This window comes from Camelus dromedarius, chromosome 1 (assembly GCF_036321535.1).
Source record: "Camelus dromedarius isolate mCamDro1 chromosome 1, mCamDro1.pat, whole genome shotgun sequence".
NCBI classification, from domain to species: domain Eukaryota; kingdom Metazoa; phylum Chordata; class Mammalia; order Artiodactyla; family Camelidae; genus Camelus; species Camelus dromedarius.
This window is the reverse complement of record NC_087436.1, coordinates 47,447,173-47,474,340: the sequence shown is the minus strand read 5'-3', so window position 1 is coordinate 47,474,340 and position 27,168 is coordinate 47,447,173. Positions and strand designations below refer to the sequence as shown.

Genomic DNA, 27,168 nt, shown 5'->3' with positions numbered 1-27,168 from the left:
CACATGATTAAATATTATACCACTTTCCTCTCCTTATGTGAATGAAAACTGGTGTAAAATTTCTGAAAGGCCTGGTGATTAACATGTCAAAAACCCAAGCAATTCCAATTCCAGGACTTATCTTGAGAGAAGCATACAAAGATGTTCATTTCAGAATTTATCACAGAGTCGTTGATATCAGACAGAGAGAAAGATAAATACCAAATGATATCACTTATATGTGGAATCTAAAATATAATACAAATGAATTTATTTACAAACAGAAACAGACCCACAGACATAGAAAAGAAACTTACAGTTACCAAAGGGGAAAGAGGAGGGGGAGGGATAAATTAGGAATATGGGATTAACAGATATACATTACTATATATAAAATACATAAATAAGGACTTACTGTATAGTACAGGGAACTGTATTTACTATCTTGTAATAATCTATAATGGAAAAGAATCTGAAATTGTACACCTGTAACTAACACAATATTGTAAATCAACTATAGTAAAATAAAATAAAATGCATGGCAGAATAATGACTACTCAGAATCAATAACTATCATTGAAATAAATCAATATTTGTTTCAAAACTTCCTCCAAGTACCTTTTTGCAGCTAATGTTTACTTGTACCTTAACTTCCACAACGTGAATAATACAAGTAAGAATTAAGTTTTCCTACCCAACAGTGCTAAGAGGGGAGTAGTTCATTCAAATTATAATCAACTCTTAAAGAAATGAGATTTATCTATATTTGCAAATCCTATAATGGCTTCTCCTCGCCATCTATAATAGATTAAGATATTGTATGACTAACAAACCAAAAATCATTAATATATAGGAACCTAAATTACCCATCTTCATACACATAGTATTTACAATGCAAATTCTTTAGAATTCGAATTGTTCTTGATTCACCCCAATATGGCATATTGCCTAGAAGAATGTCTCTTCCCCATTTTATAAACATAAAATCTCACTTGCTCCCTGACTCCATTAGAAAAATACTATCTATCATCTACCTTCCTACTCTCAAACCTAGCAAAGATTTTGGTAAATTTTATTTTCAGCAGTTTCTGAGAGAAAAATAAACTAGTTATTTTTCAAATTTAAAATTAATTATAAAATTATAAAACTGAACTACACCACTTACAGGTAACACCACTAGTACTACACCATCTTCTCCCCACCCCACAACTGAGAAATTCCACTGTCCCAGAAGTCTGGCAGATTAAGCATATAATATTTTCAATTTTTCTTAAAGATACTAAAGATAACAATTAGGACAGTTATTTAAGTCCCCACTCAAAGACCTATTTCTTTATACATTACACATCAAAATTTTCTTTAAATGTAATGAATTTTATTAGAGTCAACATTCCATAAAGCCAAATTCATACACTCCACTGGTTTATGAAAGAACTTCAGGAACAGGGACTTTTTTTTTTGAAATGTGCAAATTTTCTTTTCCAAATTGTCAAAAAAAAAAAAAAGTCCTTGTTTTAATGTTACAAAAATTCTTTAAAAGTCAAATCTATTACCTATTTTTATCGGGTAAAAAAAATTTGTATCTTCATTCACCTCATGTATTCCACGTTAAAATACCCCACACCTTGGTTGTACATTATCACATCACTCTAGTATTAACCTATTTTCTTGAAATTCTCAAATCTTAATGGTCTGCCTCTTGATTTCTCAATGGTATGAATCATTTTAAACTCTTCAAGGTGACTAGAAGAATCTAGAGAGGCAATTGAAAGACAAGGTTCATCCTTCCCCTCAGGCAGGTTCTGGTTACTTACGACCTTCAATCTTCTTTGTACAACTAGTATTCTAAATGTTTCTACCAATTTCTATACTGTGTACAGGCACTGAACAGTATCCAGTCGTCACGAGTCATATTTCTGACTTACAATGCAAAAACTAGGAAATCTACTTGGATACTCCACTCTTCAGCTTGTAGAAAAGAATTAAGACACACCTTATAATTACTCCCATCACACAATTCTAAGAGTTGAAAGGGAGTTTAGATTGTGGAACCCAAATCCTTCATTCTGCACATCAGGAATCCAAGGCCTGACACACAAATTACAGACTTCCCCAAAGATTTCCTTTGTCTTCAACAATAAACCTCAGCTGTCTCAGGGTTCAGAATACCATACACCTCAAAAGTAAAAGAAGTATTTGTTCAGAACCATCAGCAACCAAACTAATTTTATTCCTGTAAACTACCTTGCCCTGGCTGAGGCCAGGCACCCGGCAGGCAGGAAGATGGACATGGAACAGAGAGTAAATCCAGTATCCTCCTCCCTCTTCCTGCCTCCCAAGCCCAGGAGTCCCAAATTCACTACTGATAAAAGCCAGAAGTCCTTGATTTTCTTCTGCCTCTCTACCTCCTCACTGATTATTATTTAAAGGAATCAAAGGAAGACAATCATGGTGGTATGTCATCAGAAAACATTACATGGGATCCTTCACAGGGGTAAGAGAAGAAAAAAACAGGTACCAGTTACTGAGTTTTCTAATGTAGCAGTCACTGTACAAAGTGTTTTATAAATACCTCATTTGATGTTTATAGCAAATCAATAGGATAGTTAATATTTGTTTTACAAACAAGAAAACTTTCAATAACACATTCAAAGCCACAAAATGAACAACTAAGAGATGGAGTATTTGAACCTGGGTCTGTCTGACCCCAAAGGCCCTGCATACCTATTCTCACTGAGCTACTTACACTGTGTCACACATTACAAGATGACACATCAGAGCAGGAGAGAAAATACAACTTAGTACTACATTTAGGGAAGAAACAGCATAGATTACAACTGCAGGAAAATGTGAAAAGCCAGACTAGAAGACAGTATATGAACTTGCTGCTGCTTGAGTAAGAAACAAACAAAAACAGATTCTGAGCGAAACATCTATAGAAAAATCAGGAGAAAAACAGGGTATTCCCCCCTCTCCCATAAAAAGCATTAAAACACCTATAACATCTAATGTTTCTGAATTAAATGAGTGATTTCAGTTCTCAAGACACATATAAGCTAAAAGCATATAGAACAGACTACAAGAATCCCCAACATTATTTTTAAAATAAACCAACAGGATCTAAATATTTTTGTGGCAAAAATCCACCATTGCTTACCCAAATATCTGAAGTTCAATTTTTTTCCAGCTTTATTGAGATATAACTGACATATAATATTATGGAAGTTTAAAGTATACAACATGATGATATACGTCCATACTGCCAAATGGTTACCACAATAAGATTAGTTAACGTGTTCATCTGAAATCCAAAAACCCAGTTTTTAGCTAAAACTTAGTAAACCCTGATCAGAACTGACTTGAACTTATTTATGGCCTTTGCTGATCCCACTTAATGTGAAAAATTATTCACTCTGCTACTGAAACATTAATGTGCTTTATGTCCCAGACCCACCAGGAGAATTAAGTAATACATGACCCCAAGGATTTTGGATAGGAGACTGTGAACTTGTGCTGCACTACTGCAGAAACATCAGTAAAATAAATGAGCAGAAGACAAAATTATCAAAGACCTCAAAGAGGGCCAAAGGTTACAATTAAAACTTGGGAGTTTATGGCTCCTATAATTAGATTCAGAGTCTAAGAAGTGGTGTCCCTCTAGGTTGTTAAAGCTCTTGGAAGTGTTTCTGGGGAGGAACAGGGTTTATATCCTAACAGACATGCAATTTACTGTTCAAATACTAGTGTAAAGCATGGACTAATGACAGAAACATACCAGCATCATATGGCAACATATTTCTACTGTCCCTGTCTAAGGACATCTGCTCACTTACACAGAATCTGCTGCTATTAAGGAGTCATTTACCAACTGCATGGGTAACTTTTAGGGCAAACAAAAATCCCAGCTTCCAACAACACATTTCCTCCAAATTTCAACTGGTAACGTTCATTCAAATGTCTTAAGCCCAAGACAGAGCTTATTATTTGTACATAATAACCACATTCCAAGATACATCTTGCTTTCAGCACTGTCATGTAACAGGTCTTAAAAGCATTTTTCGGTCCTTTCCAGAAATGGATTTAGTGTTTAAGTGAGATGGGGTAATTTTCTACATAGTCGATTAATGCCCCACAAAAATAAAAAAGTACACATATGACACATTTTCAGCATTAGAAAAGTAACTCTCCCACCACATGCTGCTCTGCCCCCACCTACCCAATTCCTAAAATGGAATTTAGGGATCAAGCCATTAAATCTTTACAGACTGGAAAATCAGGGACATCCTGTTGATAACCAAGTAGGCTAACAGCTGCTCATTGTTCTGAGAAAAATTTGTGCTGGGGAAACAAATCTGGTACCAATGCCTTCTAAATGACCTACAGAAAATGATGAAAGGAAGAGTCATTGTTTTTATTTTATTATTATTAGTTGGCAAATAAGCATTACTGGCAGACTTTTTCCTGATGTCACTGGAAAAGCAACAAAAATGAGTGGGGTTTTTGTTTTTTTTTTTAACTATAAAAAAATTCTTCACTTGAGGCTTTGAATAAGCCAAGTAAGTCAAACACACAAGTGAGGCACTTGAGAAAAATAAATGGATCATTTTCAAAAGCCACTCAATCTAACTGTTTAAATCCTGCCAGGTCATAAGCATTAAAATATTTAATGGTTTAAAATATGAAGATGTTTATCAGAATTTCTAAAGTCTGTCCTACAAAAGTTCCAAAGTTAAAAACTGCCGTTTGCCCAGACACCAAATGCGGTGCTTCCTGACAAGAGCCCCACCTCTCAGTATGTAACTGACACTCCAGACAGACATCTACAGGCAGAAGCTACTTCAATGTGCCTTTATGCCCTTCTGGGACACCTGGGAGCTCTGTGTAGGCATAGGGGACACTTCACTTCTTTGTCTTCCCACCAACTGCCAAAGCCCCTGAGAGGCTTCCAGGCACCAAGGAGCCTGGTGAAAGGAACACACAGGCCTCGGAGTCAGACAGGCCTCAGTTTCACTCCCAGCACTGTGACTTGCTGCTTGACCCAACTCTACCTAGGTTCCTCCAAGGCCCCCAGGCCTCAGCCTTACATCTCCATGCTTGCAAGGCCTGTATCACCCAGCTGTAGCAAGAACCTTGCCGAGACAAACTAAACTACCCTGCCTCCATCCTCAATGTCTAATCAAATTCTTCATCCCCCGCCATCCCCCAAGTGACATCTGATCAGGCTGCCCTGCCTTCAGCAAGGATCCTGCTAGGTCTGTTTAATCAGAATCATCCTTTGCCCGTTGCTCCTGATGTTTCCTCTTAGTAGTTTTCCATCCACTGACTCCCACTCTGCTCCTTGGCTATAAATCCTCACTCAACCATGATGTACTCAACTGAGCCCAGTTCTCTGCCGAGGGCACTTTTCCCCTATTGCAATAGTTCCTGAATAAAAATCTGTTTTTACCGCTTTGACTACTATCCAGCTCTGGTTTTCTCTGACAGACCACAGTTAAGTTACTTGGCTTCTCTGAGCTTCAGAAACCTTGTCTGCAAAATGAAAATAAAACCAATCTCACTGAGCTGTTGTGCGGAGGAGGTTATATAATGTGTGCAAAGAATCCGCTCAGTGTGACAGACATGTACACAGGCATTCAGAAAACAGCTATTTTCACTTGTCTTTGTATTATTTATTTTCATATTCTTTACTTTAGCTTTACATATTACCAGACACCCAAGGACACTGCAGATCAGACACGGAGTCTGTTAGGAAGGAGGTCATCCCAGGCTCTCTGCCACCATCAGAATTCTGGGACTTCACAAAGAGTGACAGGCAGCCTGGACACAGAGGGACAGAACCCTCGGGATGTTAAGAACCCGCAGCAACGTAGTTTGTCACTGTTTTTTAAGACAGTTGATATTAATTACCATGCATTGTCACAAACCAGGCCATGTAAGTGATTCACATTTATCCTATTCACTCCTCAGAGCAACGGCAAAAACACAGGCAGACAATATCACCACCATGAGGCAGGTACCATAACAATACAAAGACAGGAATACAGATTAAACAGAGAAGATCCCAACCCACAATGGCAGGCTGTGATAAACAAAATAAAAGTTTGGAAGGCACTGGACTAGAGATTCCACTGCTAATGAATGTCAGTCAAGGCCATCCTAATTCTCTGTTCTGGAACTCCTACAAGACAATTTAAGAATTTATTTCCAGTCTGTTTTCAAAAAAATCTGTAGCCACATATTTTAATATTATATAATAAGACAAAAAAAATTCCGTGGCAGTTAGAGCACATGGCTCTGGAGCCAGACTACGTCCACACCACTGTCTGATCTTGACTGGGATATCCCCTCCACCTCAGTGTTCTCTTCTGTGAATTGAGGATAACAGTTCCTACCCTTCTAGTGTCGTTCTAGGGATCAAGTTAGCTCATCCATGTAAAGCACCTGGAACGCTGCCCTGCAAATACAGTAAGAGCTAAATAAAAATGGGCTATTCTTATATTGTCAATCACTGTGTGTAAGTGCAACTCATTTACTGCTTCTGCATCTCCTCTTCAGTGAAATTTCAACAAAAAAAAATTTGAGGTTAGTTAAGAAATAGTAAAAGTATTACAGAATGCTTGGCCACATGGTCAGGGCTAGGGGACCAAAATGTCCAAGATGAAAAAGGTACTCAAGCACAAATGAAGAAATGCACTGCTGATGAGACTGTAAAATGTACACCCACACTGGAAAACTGACTGGCAGCATTTACCAAAGCTGAACAAAGGCATGCCCCTAGAATACCTAGAACAGAATTCCTAGGGACATCACCAACAGAAATGCCCACGAAAAGTCAGGCTCCAAAATCTTCGTATCAGCACTATTCTTAACAGCAAAAAACTGAAGCATGCCCAAACGCCCATCAACAGTGCTGGACGCAGTCACACAACAGGACATTTGACAGTACTGAGAGTAACCAACCTACAAGTAACTACACGCAACAGTAAGGGTGAGTTGCACCAACATAATGTGAAGTGAAAGAAGCCAGACGCAAAAGAGCATACACTGTACGACTTCAGTTATTAGACGCATTAGGACAGTCTGGACTGGATTCCATGATGCAACGCCCAGGTCCCCCAGGAAGGAAGGATTACTCCCCCAGCGTCAGCAGCACTGCCAGCACACACCCTGCAGCTATCGGCCCTCTTTAGAACCTGCTTCTGTGGAAAAAGGCAGCAGCGCCCAAAGGCAAGCCCCCTTCCCCGGGCAGCCAGTCACTGGTCAACACAGAGGTACAAATGTCCATTTCTTGTGCAACTCGGAACATCTCTGGAGGGCCTTTCCAGAACTGCACATGGGGTCAACTGAGGCCTCCACTAAGACTAAACTGCCGCTCCACTTCTCCCCTTACCCAACCCTGCTCCCTCTCTTCTCTTTCACAAGCGCTGATCCCAAGAGCAGTCCCTAATACATTTCCCGAACGCTAATCTCCCTCTTGAGAGTCCACTTCCCAGCGTATCCAACCTTCAGCACAAGCAAATTGGATCTATGATGCGAGAAGTGAGGACAGCGATGATGACAGTGGGGAGGGCAGGAAGGAGGCCAGCTAGGGTGCTGGTAATAGCCTTTTCATCTCTTTATCTGGTTGTCTGACTGTGCTCAAATGGGGGAAATTCATTTAATTGTACACCTGTGAAATGTGCACTCTTTCCTATACTTCAATATGAAGTTAAAAAAAAGTAAGACAAGCTAAAACACAATCCAAATGAGACAGAACCTTAAAGAATTCTTAGCCCCATCTTCTCGCGCATCCCTTAAGTCACCCTCTTCCATGCACTTAAAACACAGCTCGGAAGCCTAACCTGAGACTTCAAACCAGCTGGTGGTGAAACAGGCCTCCACAAGAGTGTGCACTGTTCTCAGCAGACCCTGCTCTTGTGGGTAGCCCCGGGGGGGGGGGGGGGTTAAATCTGAGGCTGGAGAGGGGCCTGCTGCAGCCAGCTCACCCCGTCAGCTTGGCCTTGCAAGGAGGAAGACTCTGAGGTGAGCCAAAATGCAAGCATCCCAAGGATCTTTAGGCATCTTCACCTTTTAATCTTCCTTGAGAAACACACCTGGCTCTGAAATCAGAAAACTTAAAAATCTTCCTAATATAGACAAAACAGCATGCTGGATCCTTTGTGTTCTCTCAAGAAAGGATGTTCTCTTTTACTGTAGCTGGCTGTTTTTGTTATTTATATATCCCCTCACGCCCACCTTCTTAAAAGCAGCTCTTTAGTTTATTTAGTTAACAAAATGTCCTGTCTCTTCCCCTTTTAGATGGGGAACAAGAAACACAAAGAGGATGAAGTATGTCCTCAATAGGGAAGGTCGATTCCTTCACTTTCCTCACTGGTTCATAAAATGAGGTTATTGATAAACTCATTCCTGCCCCTAAACTCACTTGGATCATTCCCACACTGAAAACTATTCATCCTATAGTTCTGAAGAACGTCAGTCAGACCAAATGATTCCCTTAAAATGATGACGATGAAGACTGCACCAAAAAAGAAGATGGGAAACTATTGTAACAAAGTTGTTACTTTATTTCCAAAACAATTTAGTTTGTCTTTGAGATGTAAGTAAGAACTACAGGTCACGACAGTCTCTAGGAAACTAAAAGAGCTTTTGGTGCCCAATTCTTCTGAATGCTTTATACTGACAAAGAAGGGAGAATGTGAGTTTAACCTCATGTGGAAGCTTCAATGCATTGCTTAGGCTAAATCTAAGAGAAGACTCAAATACATTGCAACCTTTTAGGTTACTGCTATTATAGTTTTTTGTCTGTCAGTATTTCTTGGATAGAGACTATATAACCCCATAACTAAGCTCCAATAAAAATTTTTAGACTTGATTCCAAAGAATAGCCAAACATGCTTATATTTCCTTTTAAACTTTTTTTTTGAAGGAAGATATCACAGAGTATATACAACTAAATTATTTAATCCTTTCTGAAAGAGTTTGCCTCCTAGATAAATTTAAGTAAATTCATCTCCCTTTAAGGTGGGGATGAAAAAGAATGAAATAATAATGTGCATTCCATTCTTTATCCTGAACACGCAACAAGAAGCTGGCAAGGAATTCCCCACACACTGTTTTTTTAGGTCATTCAATGATTTATTCATTTATTCAAATATTTTTTGAAAGCCAACTCTGCCTTGAAGCAAAAGTCCTCTTCTCTATATATGGTTTTAAAAAAGATCTCAAAACCTCCCATTTGACCACTAACTAGCACTCTGGAGTTCTCCCCCAACCAGTATCAAGAAGCAATGTTACTTCCTGACTGTATTAGTCCCTCAATGAAGAACAGGTGAAGAATATCTTAGGAACATTTTTTTAAAGATAGCATGCTTTTCTTCCCCCTGAAATATCTTTGGCCCTTCCAAAATTCAGAAGCAAAAAATCAGACCAACTCTGTCCCTTGGGAAGAGTGACTCAGGCCCTGGTTGAAGGGATAAGATGAGTGATGTCAGATCTGTGCAACGGGCCAGACAGGAGCATGTGCCATACCTTCCCAAGCTCACCCAGCCCTCTGTCTGCAGGAACTTTCCCTCCTTCACAACTGGGACCAAGAACCACAATAAGAGCCAAGAGAAGTCCTCTCTGCCCTCCCATTCCCAAGAAGGCTTGCCTCTTGGGGGCCACCTCTAGAGAGCACCCCCGACAGAGCAGGAGAGTACTCCAGGCACAACTAATGTCTAGAATAGACCCACAGATCAGAGAAAAATCTGTAGGTAAGTGTGCTGTTGATATCAGCTGTGTTAGTAAGAGTGGTTTCAACACTGCTGCAGTGACAGTCATAAAAGCCATCTACCTCGGTTGGTCCAGCATACATCATGGGAGATGGGAAGATGGCCACCACTGTTGTTTCAGGATTCAGGACTCCTTCCTCCAGCACCGCAGCATGCTGCTTCATACGCCACATCAAAGGAACATCATCATCCTTCGTCCAGCCCCCAAGAGGGTGAAGGAGGAGCACAGGGCGCCGGTAGCCCCTCTCGAGGAGTTGCCTGTGGGTATCCTGCATTAGCAGGGCATGGCCATTGTGCACCGGGTTCCGTAACTGAAACGCGAAGACAGCATCTGAAAAAGAATTTCCAGAGTTGAGAACAGTCCATTTCTAACAGAGTACCTTCCAAAGGATAAGCAGTTCTTCTTGAAGCTCGATGCTTAGGATTAAGCAAACATGCATGCTCAAAATCAGAAACTGATGGAAAACACGGACTGCTTTGACCATTTACTCCAAGGCAACATGAGTTAAAGTAGTTTTTACTTTACAAATCTTAGAAGCCTAAGGATGTGTCAACATAATAGTGATGGATCTATAATAATTACTTTCTGCATTCATGGGCAACCTGAGAATAATCATCAGACTTCCTGGTCCTAACAGCTCAATGCAACTGCTTGCAATGGATATAAACTCTTTGTCTGTGCTTTAATTACCCATCAGGTCAATCCCTCCATTGGCCCTAAGATACTCCTTTATTAAGGAAGGATAGACAGGTAGAGTTTAAATTTTTTTTTTAATTTACTTACTATCCAACTAGGCCATTTATAATGATTACTTTCCTTGACTGGAATACTATGTTGTCCTGTGATGCCAGGTCTGGACTTCGGATTATAGTTTAGCAAAAACAATATCCCTTACAGGGATATTACTATTACTCAAATAATGAAAACTTCTAGATTAATTAAACTGGTTAGCTCTGTATCTACTGCTTATAACCCTGGCTTCATTCCTACTCTTGCTATCAGGAGACCTTTCTTAGAAGGTGTGGCTCCTTGGCATCAAAGAGTAATTTCACAGAACAGAGCAACAACCCAGGTAGAGGAGCTCTGTGTTTTATCCCTCACAAGATCTGGCTGATCCAATCATGTTGATCCGATCTCGACTCAGAGAGAACATCATCCCCTCTTCTAGTAACTTCAAGCCAAACAGTACAACATCTCCAGCCTAGTCTCAACTCTGACCATCTTCTATTCACCGTGACAAAAGGCAGAGAAAGAAACTTGACCAGGAGATTTTTGGGGACACATCCTGTGATATTCTGAGATTTAGAGCAATACCCCTATGCTCTGAAATTCTCAAGTGATCTTTTACACATGCGCCAGGCTGGTTTTCACCCAGAAAACAGCTGATAATGACATAACATACCAAAAAGAAGTCTTGATACAAACATGTGAGTATTTAAAACTACTCTGCTTGAAGGAAGTGGGAGGAGGGATACAGATCTGCAAGTTTTTCCTTCCTTCAAAGAATTTTAGATATAATATATGGAAAGCAAAAGATTTCAAAACATCTCTTTTAACCATTAAGTAGAACTCCAGAACTCCCTTTCCCCAAGACCAAGACCAAGGAGCAATTTTACTTCCTGATTCTATTATATCCCAGTCCAAAAAAAAAAAAAAAAAAAAGAACTGATAAAGAATGTCGCCCGAACATGACATTAAAATTGCTTCTGAATTTAATCTGCATCCTGATTCTGTCCTAAATCTCATCAGGAGGTTTGGTTCTCTCCTTCTCTTCCTTCACTTTGTAATGCCCATTCTTTGTAAATAGCCTTGAATCACAACAGAGACACTTACTAAGCGTTAATGCATCCTGCTCCTGGGCAGATGTGATTACTGCACTGATGGGGAGGCTGGGGGTGAGTGGCTCCAGGCTTGCACCACAGGGAGGAAAGGATGCTGACCTTGCACAAGTCTGCGGCACCAAAGCCACAGAGACACCTGCATGGTTGGGACCAACAGGGCCAGGGCCAAGAAGACAGCCCTTTTGACTGGGAGACTGTGTACACACAGGGAGATAAGAGCATGGAAGCAAATATATTGAGGATAATGGGAGCCAGGATTCCCACTGCAGGAGAAGAAAGACAAAAATACCAAAAAGAAGAAAGGCTACAAAAGACTATGTGGTATTAGATTAGGACTGAAAGTAGCAGTGTGAGCTTACAGTTTTCAGCTATATAGACAAACAGACACAGAAGCAGATATAAACGTATGTGATGAGTCTATGTGTTTATGTGCCTATGCACATTTTTTGGTTCTGTCCACTGAACGACCCTAAAAGCAATGACTACCCAGTGGCAATGAACAAAACTAAAGCCCAAATTTTGCATTTTAAATAGTACTCCCCACTTAAATAAACCATGGCTCCTTGGCAAAATGGCCAATTTTACAGCCAGAGCATGAAAAGTACAACAGGAGCTGGAACGTCTTTCTGTGTCATAGAGAAAGGAAGTGCTCAGAGAACGATGAGAGCACATTGAATGGATATAGCAAGCAGTCCAGCAGGGCCCAAAGGCCAACCTGGGACAAGCTAAATATCAAAGTAAATAATGATATTAAGGGATTATAACCCACTGAGTAAAACAGGAATCTGTGAGTGCAGAAAGAATGAAATAAATGAACAAACCAATGGAGGAGAAGTGGAAACTCTAACTTACAGTAAAAGGTCAACTAATAAAGATAGATGGAATGATGGAATAGAAAAATCACCTCCTGGCAGTATTTGCACCGTGCAAAAGCCAGCAGGTAAGTCTGATGACAATGGGATATTTATGGAGTCTCAAAATCTCTCCCCCAAAATACTTGTTAGTAAGTACAAAATAATTTGTTAACTTTACAGCAGAAAAACCTGGCAAAGATGATCTTAAATGATAAAAGTTAAGTTTAAAAAAAGTTAACCTCATCTATAATAGACAAATCAAACTTATAAGCCACCAAACATGATGCACTGAGAATTCAGCAAGGCTTCTCATAAGATTCCTGACAAAAGTGTATAAATGAAACCTAGTCATGAGGAAACAGATAAACCCAAACTGAGAGACAGTCAACAAAACGTATGTACTCTTCAAAACTGCCAAGGCTGTGAAAGACACAGCAAAGACTAAGTAACTGTTCAGACTGAAGTAAAATAAAAAGACATGACTGACACCCTGAACCAGGAAGGAAAGGTGGCAGGAGAAGATTTTATTGTTGTTGTCAGTTTTGTGATAAAGGACATTACTGGGACAATGTCACGATGTGAATGAAGTATAGAGAGTAGGCAGTATTGTATCAATGGTATTTCCCAAGTTTAATGAGCACACTGAGGTTAGGAAGGAGACTGTCCTTGCTGTCAGGAAATACATGTGGAAATAGTAAGGGGTAATGAGGCAACAAGTCTGCAGCTTTCAAAAAGAGTGAGAACAAGAAAGCAAATAAAATATAATGTTAATTATGGAATCTGGGGAAAAAAGATATAGGATTTCTTGGTAGTATTCTTAAAACTTTGTCAATTTAAAATTATTTCAAAATAAAAAGCTAAAAAACAAAGTGAAAAATTATGAGAGACATGAACTGATTACAATTGGGGATTTTATTTATTTATATTTATTTTATTTATTTATATACTGTATATAAAACAGATAAACAAGTTTTTCTGTATAGCACACAGAACTATATTCAATATCTTGTAGTAACCTATAATGAAAAAGAATATGAAAATGAATACATGTATATGTATGTATGACTGAAACATGCTATACACCAGAAATTGACACATTGTGACTGTACTTCAATAATAAAAAAAAGAAATGTGACTACTATGAAATTATTAGAAATATAAACACTGACTAGATATTTGATAGTATTAAGAAACTATTATTATTTAGGTGCAATAGTGATAATACCATGGTTCTATTTTTTAAAGTCTTTACCTTTAATAAATACTTTCTTAACTGTTTAGATGGAAATGACATGGGGTTTGAGACTTGCTTCAGAATAACACGCAGGGATGCGGTGGGGCAGGCAGGGGTACAGGTGAAACAAGATTAGCCAAGAGCCGGTACTACTAGAGCTGGGTTAGTAGCACACAGTGATTCACTATACCATTATCTCTACTTAATAAATACAAGGAGTATATACTTGAAATTTTCCATAGTAATTTTTAAAAGAGAAGATACGTGTAAAGTACCAGAAGAAACACTGCTTTGAAACAGGATATTTGTGGGTTCAAATCATAGGTCTACCAGTTTCTAACCATGGACTGTGTAAGGACTTAATTTCACTTTATACATTTCTGAAGTGGGGATGATGCTAAAGTTAGTGTTTTGAAAATAAAATAATATAAGGTACCCAGCATGCTGAGATGCACATTGCATGCTGTCACTTAATAAATCTAAGTTCCTTAAGACAATTCACTCTAAAAAAAAACCCACCACATCTAAAAGTTCCCAGCAGGAAACTGAACCCCTTGTTCTACAAGTGGCTCAAAGCCTAGTCCAGTACAAACGGACACTCCAGTGAGTGTTTCCAAGACGAGGGTGCGCTAGTCCCGTGCTGCAATATGCAGCCTTCACCCTCCTTAATCAGGAACAGGCGCCTGACCATGAATAGGACCCTTGGGTAATGCATCTCAGGTGTATGATGACTACATTCCTAGACTTCAATCAGGTCAAATCTGATTTTGTAAAACCGCCATTTAGCCAGATTATTTATATGACAGGATGTGCAAAAGGAAACATAAAACACAAATTCTGTCTCAAATATATGTATTTCACAGATTCTACCTAGGTTTCCTTCCAAAAAGAATTAATCTTGCTCCACACTGGACATTTAACAGATAAAGTTAAGATGAATGACTTCTTAAAAGTTTACATTAGCAGCATATAAAGGATTTTACTGCCAAAATTTCTCCCAGGTAGCATTATTTCCTTACTATCAGTTCCATTCAGAAATCCAACAATCATTTGATCTGTCTGCCCATTTTTCTTGCCAATACTACCAAGTCTTTCCTAAACTTCCAGTCTTTTCAATCCCTTGTAACTATTTATCAATGAATGACACAAATGTTTTTAACTGCCTGCAGTTTCAGACTGCGTTTTCATCCTTACCATCTGGTTTTCCCACCAGAGAACTTACGTGGATGAACAATGCAATAGGAGCACCCGATCCACTGGAAGCTGACATTCCCAAGGTATTGTCCCAACTAACATAACCCAATATGCATCACCATTAAAATTTCCTCCATCAGTTTTCTATCAAGGATGGAAAAAGAATAATGGGCCATGGATACTTACTGCAACTTTCATTAATTTCTCACTCTCATCCCCATTTTCTAAAGGATGGTGATTTCCCTATTGTCACACCACGATCAGTGTAGAATATTTGCCTTTTCACTTATATCTCCTTATGGCTTAGTGGAAGACTCCTTTATCTAGGATCAGGGTCTCACCTGTGTTTAAAATTGGGCTATGATCCACCAGATGACTGAAATTTACTATTAAATAATTTCCATTTCCTTGTAGCCTGCTGTCCCCCGGTTCCTGGGAAAGGACCAGGAATTCTATAATCTTGATTTATAGAAAGTAACTGTGGAGCTGCTGACATCACGCACAAAAGCAAATTTTTTTCCTTAAAGAACTAGAGTGAATATTTTAAGCTTTGCAGACTGTGAGGTTTCTGCTGCAAGCCCTCAACCCTGCAGGAGTAGTACAAAGACAGTCACAGACAATGCAGAAATGAGTGGATGGGGGTATTTCCCAATAAAACTTTATTTATAAGAACTGGCAGTGGGCCAGATCTGTCCTGTAGGCTGCAGTTCACCCACCTCTGAAAGACAAATGGAATTCGGGTGATGGGGGTAAGAAGAGCGTTACAACCAAGCCGACTGGTGTGAGCAAATCTGTGGAGGGAGGAAAACGCATGTGTCTGAGGACACAGAATCCTCCATTTGGCCAAAGATGGATATAAAACCTGGCACACGATTATCATGTAGAATTTTGAAGGCCAGATTGGGAAGGCTACTTTGTTCCAAACAGAGGTGGAGAGTGAGTTCATCAGTAACACTTCACAGGAAATTCGCCTAGTGGGACTGTGCAGGATTGACGTCGGGGAGAGCAGAGTCAGTGGGAAGAGTGGAGACAGCAAAATCAGAAGACTGCTGTGGAGGAACACGCTCCCACGTTTCCATATAAAATAAACGCCCACCAACTCTTCCATTCTCTCCACTCACTCGATCTATTCCTCCCCCAGGATACAGACAGGCTCGTCGGACTGACCACAACCGACGAACTGGTGAATGGGGTCACACCGTGACAACAGTGAAGACAGGTGCTACCCTCTCCCTCAAACCTCCTCCCACCTGCTCCCCTGGGCCCGAGGCCATTGAGCAGGGCTGTAGATGTTGGTGACTCACAGATTCATGTCTTCTGACTTTAACTTCCCTAAGCTCCAGATCGTCTCTCCACCAGCCTTAGCACACACAGGCACCTTAAATTGCCCCTGGCCAGCCTCCCTGCGCACCTCTGGTCCTCCTCCATGCATCCTCCACATGCAACGCAGAGCTCTGCTCCCTAGACCTCATTCCCAGCCCTGCTTTCTTCACTACCATCCCGCACATCAGCCCTCCATCTCTGCTTCCCAAGACTCATCTACTAATTGGTCTTTCTCTCCCACTTCCAGCCTCCATCCAGCTGCCAAAGCAGGCAGGGAAGAAAGCAGTTTGGGACAGGATGAAAATTCTGTTTCCACTATGCTGTCCTGGGGGAACCGGGAAACTGATCCCACCGCTCCCCTCCCCCCAACCCCCAGGAGCCTACAGTCTAGTCAGAGGAGGAGAAACAAACATTCAGTAATCAGAAAATAAATACATGTTAGAGGGAATAGCCTTCCTTCAACTCCAAGAGGATCATGATCGGTAAGTCTGGTGATGGTATGAAGGATAAAGCAATGGAAGACAAGACCAGGACTAGAGTCACTCCTTCAACCAGTTCCTGCCTGCTCTGTCATAGTGGGTATGAAACTCCTGCCAAATCCAAAAGGCATTTTCCTGTTTTAAATGGCCCTGACATCTGTTGCCTCTGACCAAAAAAGAAAAATCAACACCACCGTTTTTACTGCTTCAAAGCCTGCTAACCATGCTTTCTATTTCATCTGCCTCTTTACTCCCTTTTTCCTTAAGTAAAAACCAGGAAACACTGAAGAAAATTTGTGGGGCAGGAATCGCCCCAAATGCACTATCTTAATATCACTGTTTTAGGTTTTTTACAAGTCTCCTTTTCTTTTTCCCTTATGCAGACATCTCTACACAGTTGTGATCAAATGTGTATGACACTATAGACTCTGCTTGGCCATTCTTGTCTAATCACCTGTTTCTGACATCCTGTAGTCCTCTTGGAGCAACAGGGTTCATTGCTGGGTCCTAGGAAATTCTTTCTCTACATAATCATTCAGGAAACCTACCCTGAGCCTGGATTCAATTACCATGTGCATACAGATGGCTTCTGTTAGCTGCATCTCTAAGTCCTGACCTTCCAACTCATCAGTTACAGAGACTTATTCCTAAGAACAATTTCAGTACATTTCCCAGCCCCTCAATTCCTCCACCTTCACTATGACTGTCACATCCCAAGACAAATGCTGGTCCAGCTCCCCAAACCTGTTCCTTCTCTTATATTTTACATCTAAGTAAAGAAAGAGCCCAGCAGTACAGCTTCTCTCCTCTCCTCTGGATTCAGCACTCTCCAGTCCAGCAGCCAACACACTATGTTAACAAGTACAGTCTGACCTCTTTCCTTCCAGCAGGTAGAAAGGGAAGAAGAGAGTGGAGAAGGTTATTCTGAGGATGTGCTGATTTGTGATGGGGAAGGAGTGGCAACCAGCAGCATTCTCTGGTGGTGGGAGGAGGATGAGCACTGACCCCCTGGATCCGTGCAGGACACTGCAGCATAATCCTGCACCACGGCCATCAACAGTGATGCGGCAGAGGACAAACACCAGGGCTTGACCCCTGCTCTGCAGTTTCTCAGCCAGGGGCCTGGGGACAACTGCAGTCCCCCAGGAGGGTCCTGGCGAGCAACAAATAAACGAGTGAGCAGGGAACTGCTCCCACCCCATCTACCCTTCCCCCAGACGTCTCAGAACTGTGCTTCGCTGCCTGGCCCACAGACAGAGCCCTGGCCTGCACCCCAACCACGAAACCCAGAATTACAACATCCTCCCACTTCCTTCCTTCAGTTTCTCTGCAAACTGTCCTACATACAGCAGTCATCAGCAGGTCTTCTCTCCCAGTCCTCCCCAAGCTCTGTCATCTGCCACTTTACCCCAAAGCTCGAAGGACACGTATTTCTGACTTTCCCTACATCAGTACAGCAGCTGAACAAGAGAGTCCCGACAACAGCTCTAGAGCTGTTAAGTGGGGTGTGCGCACACGCTGTGTTTGTGGCAACTTTCTGAAGGGAGCTGGAAGTAAGAGTTTGATTCCCGCCCTTCCCTCAGGACTGTCATAAATTAGCAATATTTTACTTAAACTGTTCATGAGGAGGGGAGGAAAATCAACAAGAGAGAGAGAGGCCACTTGAGTAAATATGACTAGACTAGAATTTTTCACAAACAGGTACTCTCATACCCACAAAGTACGGCAGCAAGTTGTTTTTCTTTCTCAAGACTAGAAATGCTTTCAAATTAAAGTGAAAAATAATGATGAATACAATGCTTTCTGCCAGTTGGACACCATGCTGCCTGTTCTCCATTCCCCTTCTCATCCATTCTTTGTCTTGTGCCTGTGTGCCTGTGTGTGTGTGTGTGTGTGTGTGTGTGTGTGTGTGTGTGTCTGGGGGTGGGGGAGCGCTGTACACCCGCCTCCCTATGGGAGACATTAGCAGGAAACCAGAGGATGCAGGAAGAAAAAGTCTGCACCAGTAGCATCCTGTCAGCCATGCCCACATCCCCCTACAACTAGCTTCTGCCCAGCAGCCCCTCCGCACAGCTCCAGCTCCTCCTACCCAACTACAGAAACAATGTTTCCTTATGACACCCCTTCATGAATGGTAAAACGACCCCAACTCGCTAGTCCCTGGATGCCTCATCACTTTTCGATGGTTTCTTTAACCCTGATCACCCCTCTTTAAATACTGTCAGATAATGTTCACAGCCTCATCTGCGTGTGCCCTACTCTGGCTGACAGAGGATCCATCACCCACCCTCAGGTGACAGCATCTCCAACTCACCACCATTTATGGTCAAGAAATCCCAGTGCTTTCAGAGCCAAACCATCTGTCTCCATCTCAGCCTTCTCATGTCTGCATCCTTCCCAACTTTGCCTAAGACATCCACCTACTGTCTCTATCCATGCACTTAAAACACACTTTGTGGTTCAACAACTCTACAAGCTTTCTCAGATTTATTCAACAGGGTGCTACCACATACTAGCTTGAAAGAAGGTATGTCAACTTTTCCCTCTGTAACCCAGCAGGACACGAACACTCTGTGTGTAATAAATACTAACTGGCTTTTACTTGGTTTAAGTGAAATTCATTCTTCCCTTCCAGGATAGTGGTCAACCATCAGAGGTTCAAAGAACCTGCCATCTGGAACCGTGTCACCTTGCAATCACTGACTTGGGTAATAAAGTCCTCTCAATCACTCCAACTACAGAACGGTCTAGAGACAGCAAACCTGAGCATACTACTGTGCACAGGACAGGAGTGCACACAGGGTAACCAAAGCTCTTCTAAGATGAGAGAAGAAGAAGGAAGGAGAGGTAAGGAAAGAAACAAAAAAAAAAAACCTGTTTTCTCTTCCTTGAACTAGGATTTGTACATGCCAGTAGATGACTCGTTACTGGCTTCCTAAAAGAGTGAACAAGAATTATGAAGGAAGCTCCTCAGTCTTTGCTTATTTGCCTCAGTCTAAAATGGAAAAGTAAACAAAATAATGCTCCACCATCTCTTCTGCCTGATGTAAAGGCTAATACCTGGCTCTCAGCTACTTTAAACAAAGCTGCAATCACTCATTATGCAACAACTGCTCTAAATGATTTAAAATGTTTGGTGCCCAAGGAAGAATGCAAAACAGATGTAATATAAAGTCTCTGATTATGAATGATAATTTCTTGATAAGACCCCTCAACAGTGCCAATGATTAATTTACTACCATGAATTCCAGATATGAATTATTTGGGGGGAAAAATTAAAGTAAACAAGATGGTCTCAGCAAGTCATCTGTTAAACATGTTCCTGTTCACCAGTCTGAAAAAAAAAAAGAAGTCTGCATATATCAAACTGTCAGGTGCTTCTGGTTGCAAATAAAAACAACCCAACTGGAAGTGTCCTGTATCACCAAATAAGCATTAGGTCTTCAAATAAGAACTCTGGATATAGAAGACTCCAGGGTTGGATAAGAAAATTAAACAGTATAAGATTCTCATGGATTCTCATGGATGTAAAATGGCTGCAAGAGCTCCAAACATTGCACCCTTACATGAAGACAGTATCCAAAGCAGGAAGAAAAGGAAGAATGGAAAAAGGAAATGTTTTTGCCCTAAGCCAGTTTCTTATCAGGAAGGAAAACCTTTCCCAGAAGCCCCTCTTCCTTATATCTCAGAGGCCAAAACTGACTTCCTCATGGACCCTTAAATCACACACTGACAAAAGAGAATTGGGCACCATCACTGACTGACAGCAGTCGTGACACAGACCCTTACGACTCGGCCCAAAGCATGTTAGCAAGAAAGAAAACAAGCTGCTGCATAAGAAAGCATCAAGCATAATAGTCAGAGAAATTCCTACACAAGTATAAACTTGAGCCAAATATTTGCTTCAAATTCAGGAGTGGAATAAAATTCAGAAAAAAAGAATGGGGTCCTACACTGAAATACCCTAGAGGGGCCAAGCAAGAAGTGTGAGTGAACGGAGAGGGCTGGGTGGGAACTGTGGCGCTCTGAAGAGCGTGTGCTCATCTGAGGCCTCCAGTCCTCGATCGGTTTTAATCTCTAATCACTTCCAATATTGGCAAATTACAGTAGAACCTAAGAATAAACAAGATATTCTTTCTCTACCCTTTAGACATATACAGGTAAACTAGCTTCAGACTCACATAACAGAAACGACACCTTAGCCTCTTACTGTGTGCCAGGTACTATGACGGTGCCTCACCATCTTACCTCATTTCACTACCATCATTGTCCTCATTTGTAGGACTCAGGGAACTGAGCCTTAGAGAGGAAACCACTTTCCCCACAACCACTTAACTTCTAGGTGGTGAAACGGGGGACAGTGTGCACACAGGACTGGGAATGACTACCAGGGTCTGGGGTTCACAGAAGCTAAACACAACGGATGAAACGGGTACTCTTGCCCAGACTCTAGAGTCACTTGGGGAGACGGGCTTCTGGTTAACACATATGGCCAGGTGGGCAGCTATTTCCTTACAAAACAACCACATTCGCTTGAATTTTCTCAGCCCTATCTGCCCAATTTCTACACAGAAGATATTTTAAAAAGTAGCACCAATGACTGGGTTTAACCATTTCTGTAGTGGGTGAGAATTAGTAGCATGATTGTAGGAGGCTTTTAATTCTTCAGATCTTAAAAAAGCCTCCCCAGATCTGCTCTGCAGCAATTGCTGGCATTAACATGGCACCCAGAATTTGCAAGTGTGGGTGACAGTGTAAAGACACCATTTACCTACCTCCATGTAAGACACCTGCTAATTGCAAGTGTCCAATATAAAAATACCCACCCTGGGTATTTTCTAAGACAGTATTGCAAAGGACAGCTTCTACAGACTCTCGACTCCTACTGCTCCATTTCATCCTAATCCAGAAATCTGAAATCATTAGGAACCTGCTCTTCAGCAACTTCTCCTGTTATTTGTTCACTGTCTGTCTCTTCCACACCACAAGCTCCTGTCTTATTCATTTATGAATCCTCAGCACTTGGCACTCTGGTATATCAAGACGCAAGACAAACACTTGATGAATGAACAGCAAACGTGATACTGCTGTCCTATTATTTTCTGCAGTGATACTTTCCACTCACATAGGACACTGTGGGATCTAAAGCACTCTGTTGGTCGGTTTAGGTTGACGACCTTTCGTTACATATTCCATTGCTACTCCAAGTAGCCCCCTGTTAGATACTTAGGTCCATGTCTTACCAGCATTCATATCTTTAAACTTCTGCTTTAGCTCAGTAGGAGTAAAACGATACTGATCAAGACCATCATTCCAGTAAATTCGGTCCAAGACTTGAAGATCTCCTCCAATCAGCCAGTCACCTTGTTCCATAACCATCTAATGGCAAGAGAAAGAAAATACTGTTTTTCAACAGAAACTGAGAGCAAAATAAGTAAGAACATTTCTCTCATACAAGCTAAATATACCTGTAAACTACTCTCATCTGAAGGTCAATGGTAAATCTGCTTGGCTTATCAACTGAATTAGGATTAGAGATGCAAGAGAATTAGAATACATTTCCTACTTTTGCAAATGACTGGTAACACAGCTATTACATTTGCATATGAAAGGCAAACAAAGCCACAATTAATAATTATGACATTTTAAGTAACAAAAACATTCTTTTCATTGTTGTTGTACATTGATTAACAGAAAAAAACGGGTAACCCTGGGTCACCTCACCCTCTGTGTTCTCCAGTCCTAAACTTTTGAGCAATTAAAGTAATGATGATGAAGCTGGACACAAATTCATGCCTTCCAACCTCCACACCACCTCAAATTTCCTTCAGCCTCGCTCGTCTTCTTTCCCTGCCCCTGAGAGGAGGTGATATTACCCTCAAGGACCCATTCATTTTTGCAATACAGCTCAAATTCACCCTCTTCCCCTCACTGCATCAGTTTAGGTGCACTTTGACTGTGTAGTCACTCCCCGCCTTGTCTCCCTCACGAGGAGGTCCCTCCCCATCCATCAAACCATTCACTCAACAAATATTGACTGAAGACCTGATACGTGCCAGGGCCTGTGCTAGGCATTGGGAAATACAACAGAAAAGAGAAGGAAAGATCTTACTTTAATGGAGCTTACATTCTAGTGGGCGAGATGGAGGAGAAATCAGAGAGATTCCAGCAACTGATTAAAATTATGGAGAAAACAAACAGGACAATGGAACACTGTCCAGGGAGCAGAGTGGATGGCATTTAAGAGAAAGGAGTCAGGAAATGCCCTTCTGAAGAGGGTGACGTTTAACCTGAGATGATGAAGAGGAACAGGTCACGGAGGTCAAGTATTTCGGGCAGAGGGACAACAAGCACTAAGTCCTGGCATAGAAACAGGCTTCTGTCCTTGAGGAACAGAAAGAAGGCCAGTGTGGCTAGAAGGTCAGAAAGACAGAGCAAGGAGAGGGGCAGCGGCCAAGGAAGAGCCCAGGAGTAAGACGGCAGCGTCAGAGCCCAGAGGATCCACCCCTGGGACAAGTCATAGACAGGCATCTGGGTTTATTCTTATTACAGTGAGCTGCCCCTGGAGAGTTTAAAGGGTGCAGTGATATGCTCAGATTTATATTTTAGAAGACTTACTCTGGCTGCACCAAGGAGAACAGACTGCAATGGGTATGAGAGGAGGCAGGGGTCTAGCCAGGAGACGACAGGCACATCCAGGCTGCAGCCCGGGAGAGCATGGACGGTACCAGGGGAGTGGAGGTTGGAACAGGGACACTCTGCTCCAGACTCCTGGGCTAACTTCTTAAAGCACCACGCTGTTTGTGACCCTGTCAAACCTGCCTGTGGTCTCTGTGCCCAGTAAGGCAGAGCAGCACGGTACAAAGAACTCAGAAGACCTAAGACAGACTCTAACCCTGACTCCTCACTAGTGTCTCTGCAGCTCTGGGCAGGCTGAATCCACTCTAAGATTCCTCAGGATAAAGAAAATAACCTTGTCTACTCCTAAGAGTCACCGTAAGGACCAACAAACAGAAATGTGGTTTGAAAAGCACAGATACATGTAAATTGTTATTATGACTGAGCAAAATCTTAACAGCTTAGAGTAGATCGCTAAGCCCAAGGTCCTCTCTCCCACTCAACGACAAACCAGGGAGCTCCCACACACACTGAGTCTTGGATCCTCCTGTTCCACACACCTCAAAAGCCGTTTCCTACAGTCCCCTCCTATCCAAATCTTACTGGTTCCTCACAGCTGCATACCAGGCACTAACTAGTCTAAGAAGCCTTACATACTGCTCTAAATGAAAGTGGTACCTAACATAAACAGTACTCACATATGTTGAGTGATCAAAAAATGTCTCCTCCAATGAATTCATATAAAAAGGTACTCTTTAGCGGTAGGGGTTACATAGTACGTGATGCTCTGTGTCCACCAATAATGACTCTCTGTTATGAGTTATGGAAGATAGCTTTCAAGCCCAAGGTCTTGGATTCAAAGCAGCCTCTCACCTCACCTATAAGCTATATAACTTGGGTCAAGACATACATTCCCTATAAAGTCTCAGTTTCTCCATGTGTAAAATGGAAATGCCAGCCATCCTACAGGTTTGCTATGTGGTTCAAAGAATTTCCATAAGCATTCTTGTAAACTCTGTTACTTGTTATTAATAACTGTAGAATTTTAATGCTCAAAGAATGTCTGACACCACCATTAGTTCAACCTCCTTATTTTATTAAACAACATATCTGCCTATTTTTAAGTTTATCACTTTTTTGTCCTGAGACAACAAAATGAGATGTAGCACATTGCTATGATCTAAACAAATGCTATACAAATTTTCCAGATAAATAAAGCTACTAAAATTTCACTTAGTTTCTTTTAAAGTTCAAAGTCTACTGTAAAACAACTGACAGAAATTTGACTTCAGTGATAACATTTCACATATTAAACATAAGATACATGAGGCCCTTTGGGAAGACTAATTATACTTCTCATTGCATGCATATCAGGAACAGTGTTCAATTAAAAGCCCAGACTAGATAAAACCAGCCTGCTGTGGGCTCCCATAGCATCCTGCCCTCCCATCCTACCTGCAAGGACATGATTAATGTCGGCTCCACCACTAGAGAGTCAGCTCCAAGCACATAAAGACTGTGCGTGCCATGCACATCAGCCCTGTATTCCCAGCACTGGCACTGAGCTCAGTGCCTGGTGTAAAGCAGATGTTTAAAAGATATTTGCTAAATATTCATCTGGACCAAGACAACAAGACCATATGCTCATCACACTACTATAAGTTCCAGTCTCGATTCTGCAAAATGCTAACAGTTCCAATGGAGTAGTAGACACACAGGTAATTCCCCATATTTCAGCACAAACATTATTGGCAAATCAAGATAAAATGCAGCAAGGTTTATTCAGGACCTTGATGTAGGGGTGGCTCTTGCATGTTGTTCCCCACTGTCTGGCACAGCGCTCCTCCTTCCTGTGCTCAAAAAACTCTGGATTGCGAAGGATAGCCACACGGCGGCCCTCGTACATCAGAGCAAATGCTGTACAGCCATCCAGCCTCTCTTTATCTTCCTGAGTAGCTGTCAGAACTATAGGTACTGACAAGTTAATGACACCCCCTGCAGGGCACAGAAAAATATAAAGCACACAGCTTGGATTACTCAACAGGTCTCACATCTACTTTTCACACTTCAGTAGACATTTGCCAAATAATAAAAGATGCATGGGTCCAGTGACAGTTTCCACTGGTACCTGGCACAGAAAATCAGGAGAGAGAACAAGCAACAAACCCAGACATTAAAAATTAAAAAATTTTGAGAAACAGAAAAAATTAAGCACATCAACAGTGTCACTGTGTGTAGCAAGCCTTCTTACAACCATTCATGAAACTGTCTGTAGGGGGAAAAAAATCACAGAAGGTGTTCCTAGGTACAGACACACAGAAGTAAAAGAAACAGTTTAACAAGGAAGGATCAGTTGGTTAAGCCAAACACCAACAAAAATATATGAGTAAGACAAAGAATTATGCTTCAGGATCTTTTTGGGAAAAATACACATGGAACGTGGCAGCAGTTCTGTAGAGTTCTGGGACAAGTATTATAGCTGACGTACAGTATTACGTTAGTTTCAGAGGTACCAGATGTACCCTTGCTGATCACTGTATTTTGAGTGGCAAGTTGGTTAAGAACACTTGAGTATACTTGGTATACCCAGGTATCCTTGAGATAGGAAGACAAAAAAACACCCAAAAAGGTTTTCGTTTCTTGGTTTTTAATCAAAATGGAACTACTGGCAGTTATCACTGGTCAAGAAACACAGGCAGTAAATAAATCATCAGGGGCTCCATTTAAACCAAAACATATTGCCAATGAGACTAAAGGCACATTCTCAGTTGCCAATCTTTCAAGCTCTAAATGTGTTTTTTTCTTTCCTACTCATCATGCACAGGTTAGAAAAATAAAATGTGATCTCAAATTCATATGCGGATATTATTTACACATCAAGAAGAAACCTTACTTTTTGAGGAAAATCATGGCATGCCTTCTTTGGGCAAAAGATGTCAACAAATCAATGATAACTGCATGGCTGTTTTAATATTACCCCCACAGGGTACAGCTCAAAGTGGAAAATTAATGGATAGTTTTATTTGCACCATATCCAAGACTAAATCATTACTAAGAAGGCAATCCACAAAGACTTTACCATTACTTTCAAGGAAGAAAATCAGGAAGTAAAATTTAATCCTTATGTTCTTGTGACAAAGGTTATTGAGAACAAAGACTAGGAACTACATTTTCTACTATCTATTCTACTCTTCAGTTAAAAGAAGTCATAACACACAAGAACGTGGCAGCAATTCTATAGAGTTCTGGGACAAGTATTATAGCTGACGTACAGTATTATGTTAGTTTCAGATGTACCACATAGTGATTCAGTATTTAAAAACATCATGAAATGATCACCATGATGACTATCTAGTGACTATCACCACACACTAATATTACAGTATTATTGACTCTATGCTGTACATTACATCCTTGTGACTTATTTTATAACTGTAAGTTTGTACCTCTTAATCCCCTTCACCTATTTAGCCATCCCCACACCTCTCCCTTCTGGCAACCACCAATTTGTTCTCTGTCTCTATGAGTCTGTTTCTATTTTGTTAATGTTTGTTCTTCTGTTTTGTTTTTTAAATCACATATAACTGAAATCATATGATATCTGTCTTTCTCTATCTGACTTATTTCATTTAGCCTAACACCCTCCAGGTCCATTCATATTGCAGCAAATGGCAAAAGTTCATTTTTTATAGCTGAGTAATATTCCTCTCTGTGTGTTTGTGTGTGTGTGTGTGTATCTTCTTTATCTGTTCACTTATCGATGGGCACTCAGGTTGCTTCCTCACCTTGGCTATTGTAAATAATGCTGCAATCAACATAGGGGTGCATGTATCTTTTCTAGTTAGTGTTTTTGTTTTCTTCAGGTAAATACCCAG

The 27,168-nt window shown here is 41.0% G+C and overlaps 1 protein-coding gene across 3 annotated transcripts in view; it reads right to left on the bottom strand.

Annotated features, from left to right (window-relative positions):
• PAPSS1 (3'-phosphoadenosine 5'-phosphosulfate synthase 1) overlaps positions 1-27,168 on the bottom strand; it is a 99,330-nt gene that overhangs the window by 24,038 nt on the left and 48,124 nt on the right. For all 3 annotated transcript variants that reach the window (XM_064484347.1, XM_010999056.3, XM_064484339.1), the window contains exons 8-10: positions 25,083-25,288; positions 21,919-22,054; positions 9,812-10,080 (exon numbers count right to left, since the gene is read on the bottom strand). In XM_064484347.1, the coding sequence (XP_064340417.1) occupies positions 9,812-10,080; positions 21,919-22,054; positions 25,083-25,288 (611 nt within the window). The remainder of the gene's footprint in view (positions 1-9,811; positions 10,081-21,918; positions 22,055-25,082; positions 25,289-27,168) is intronic.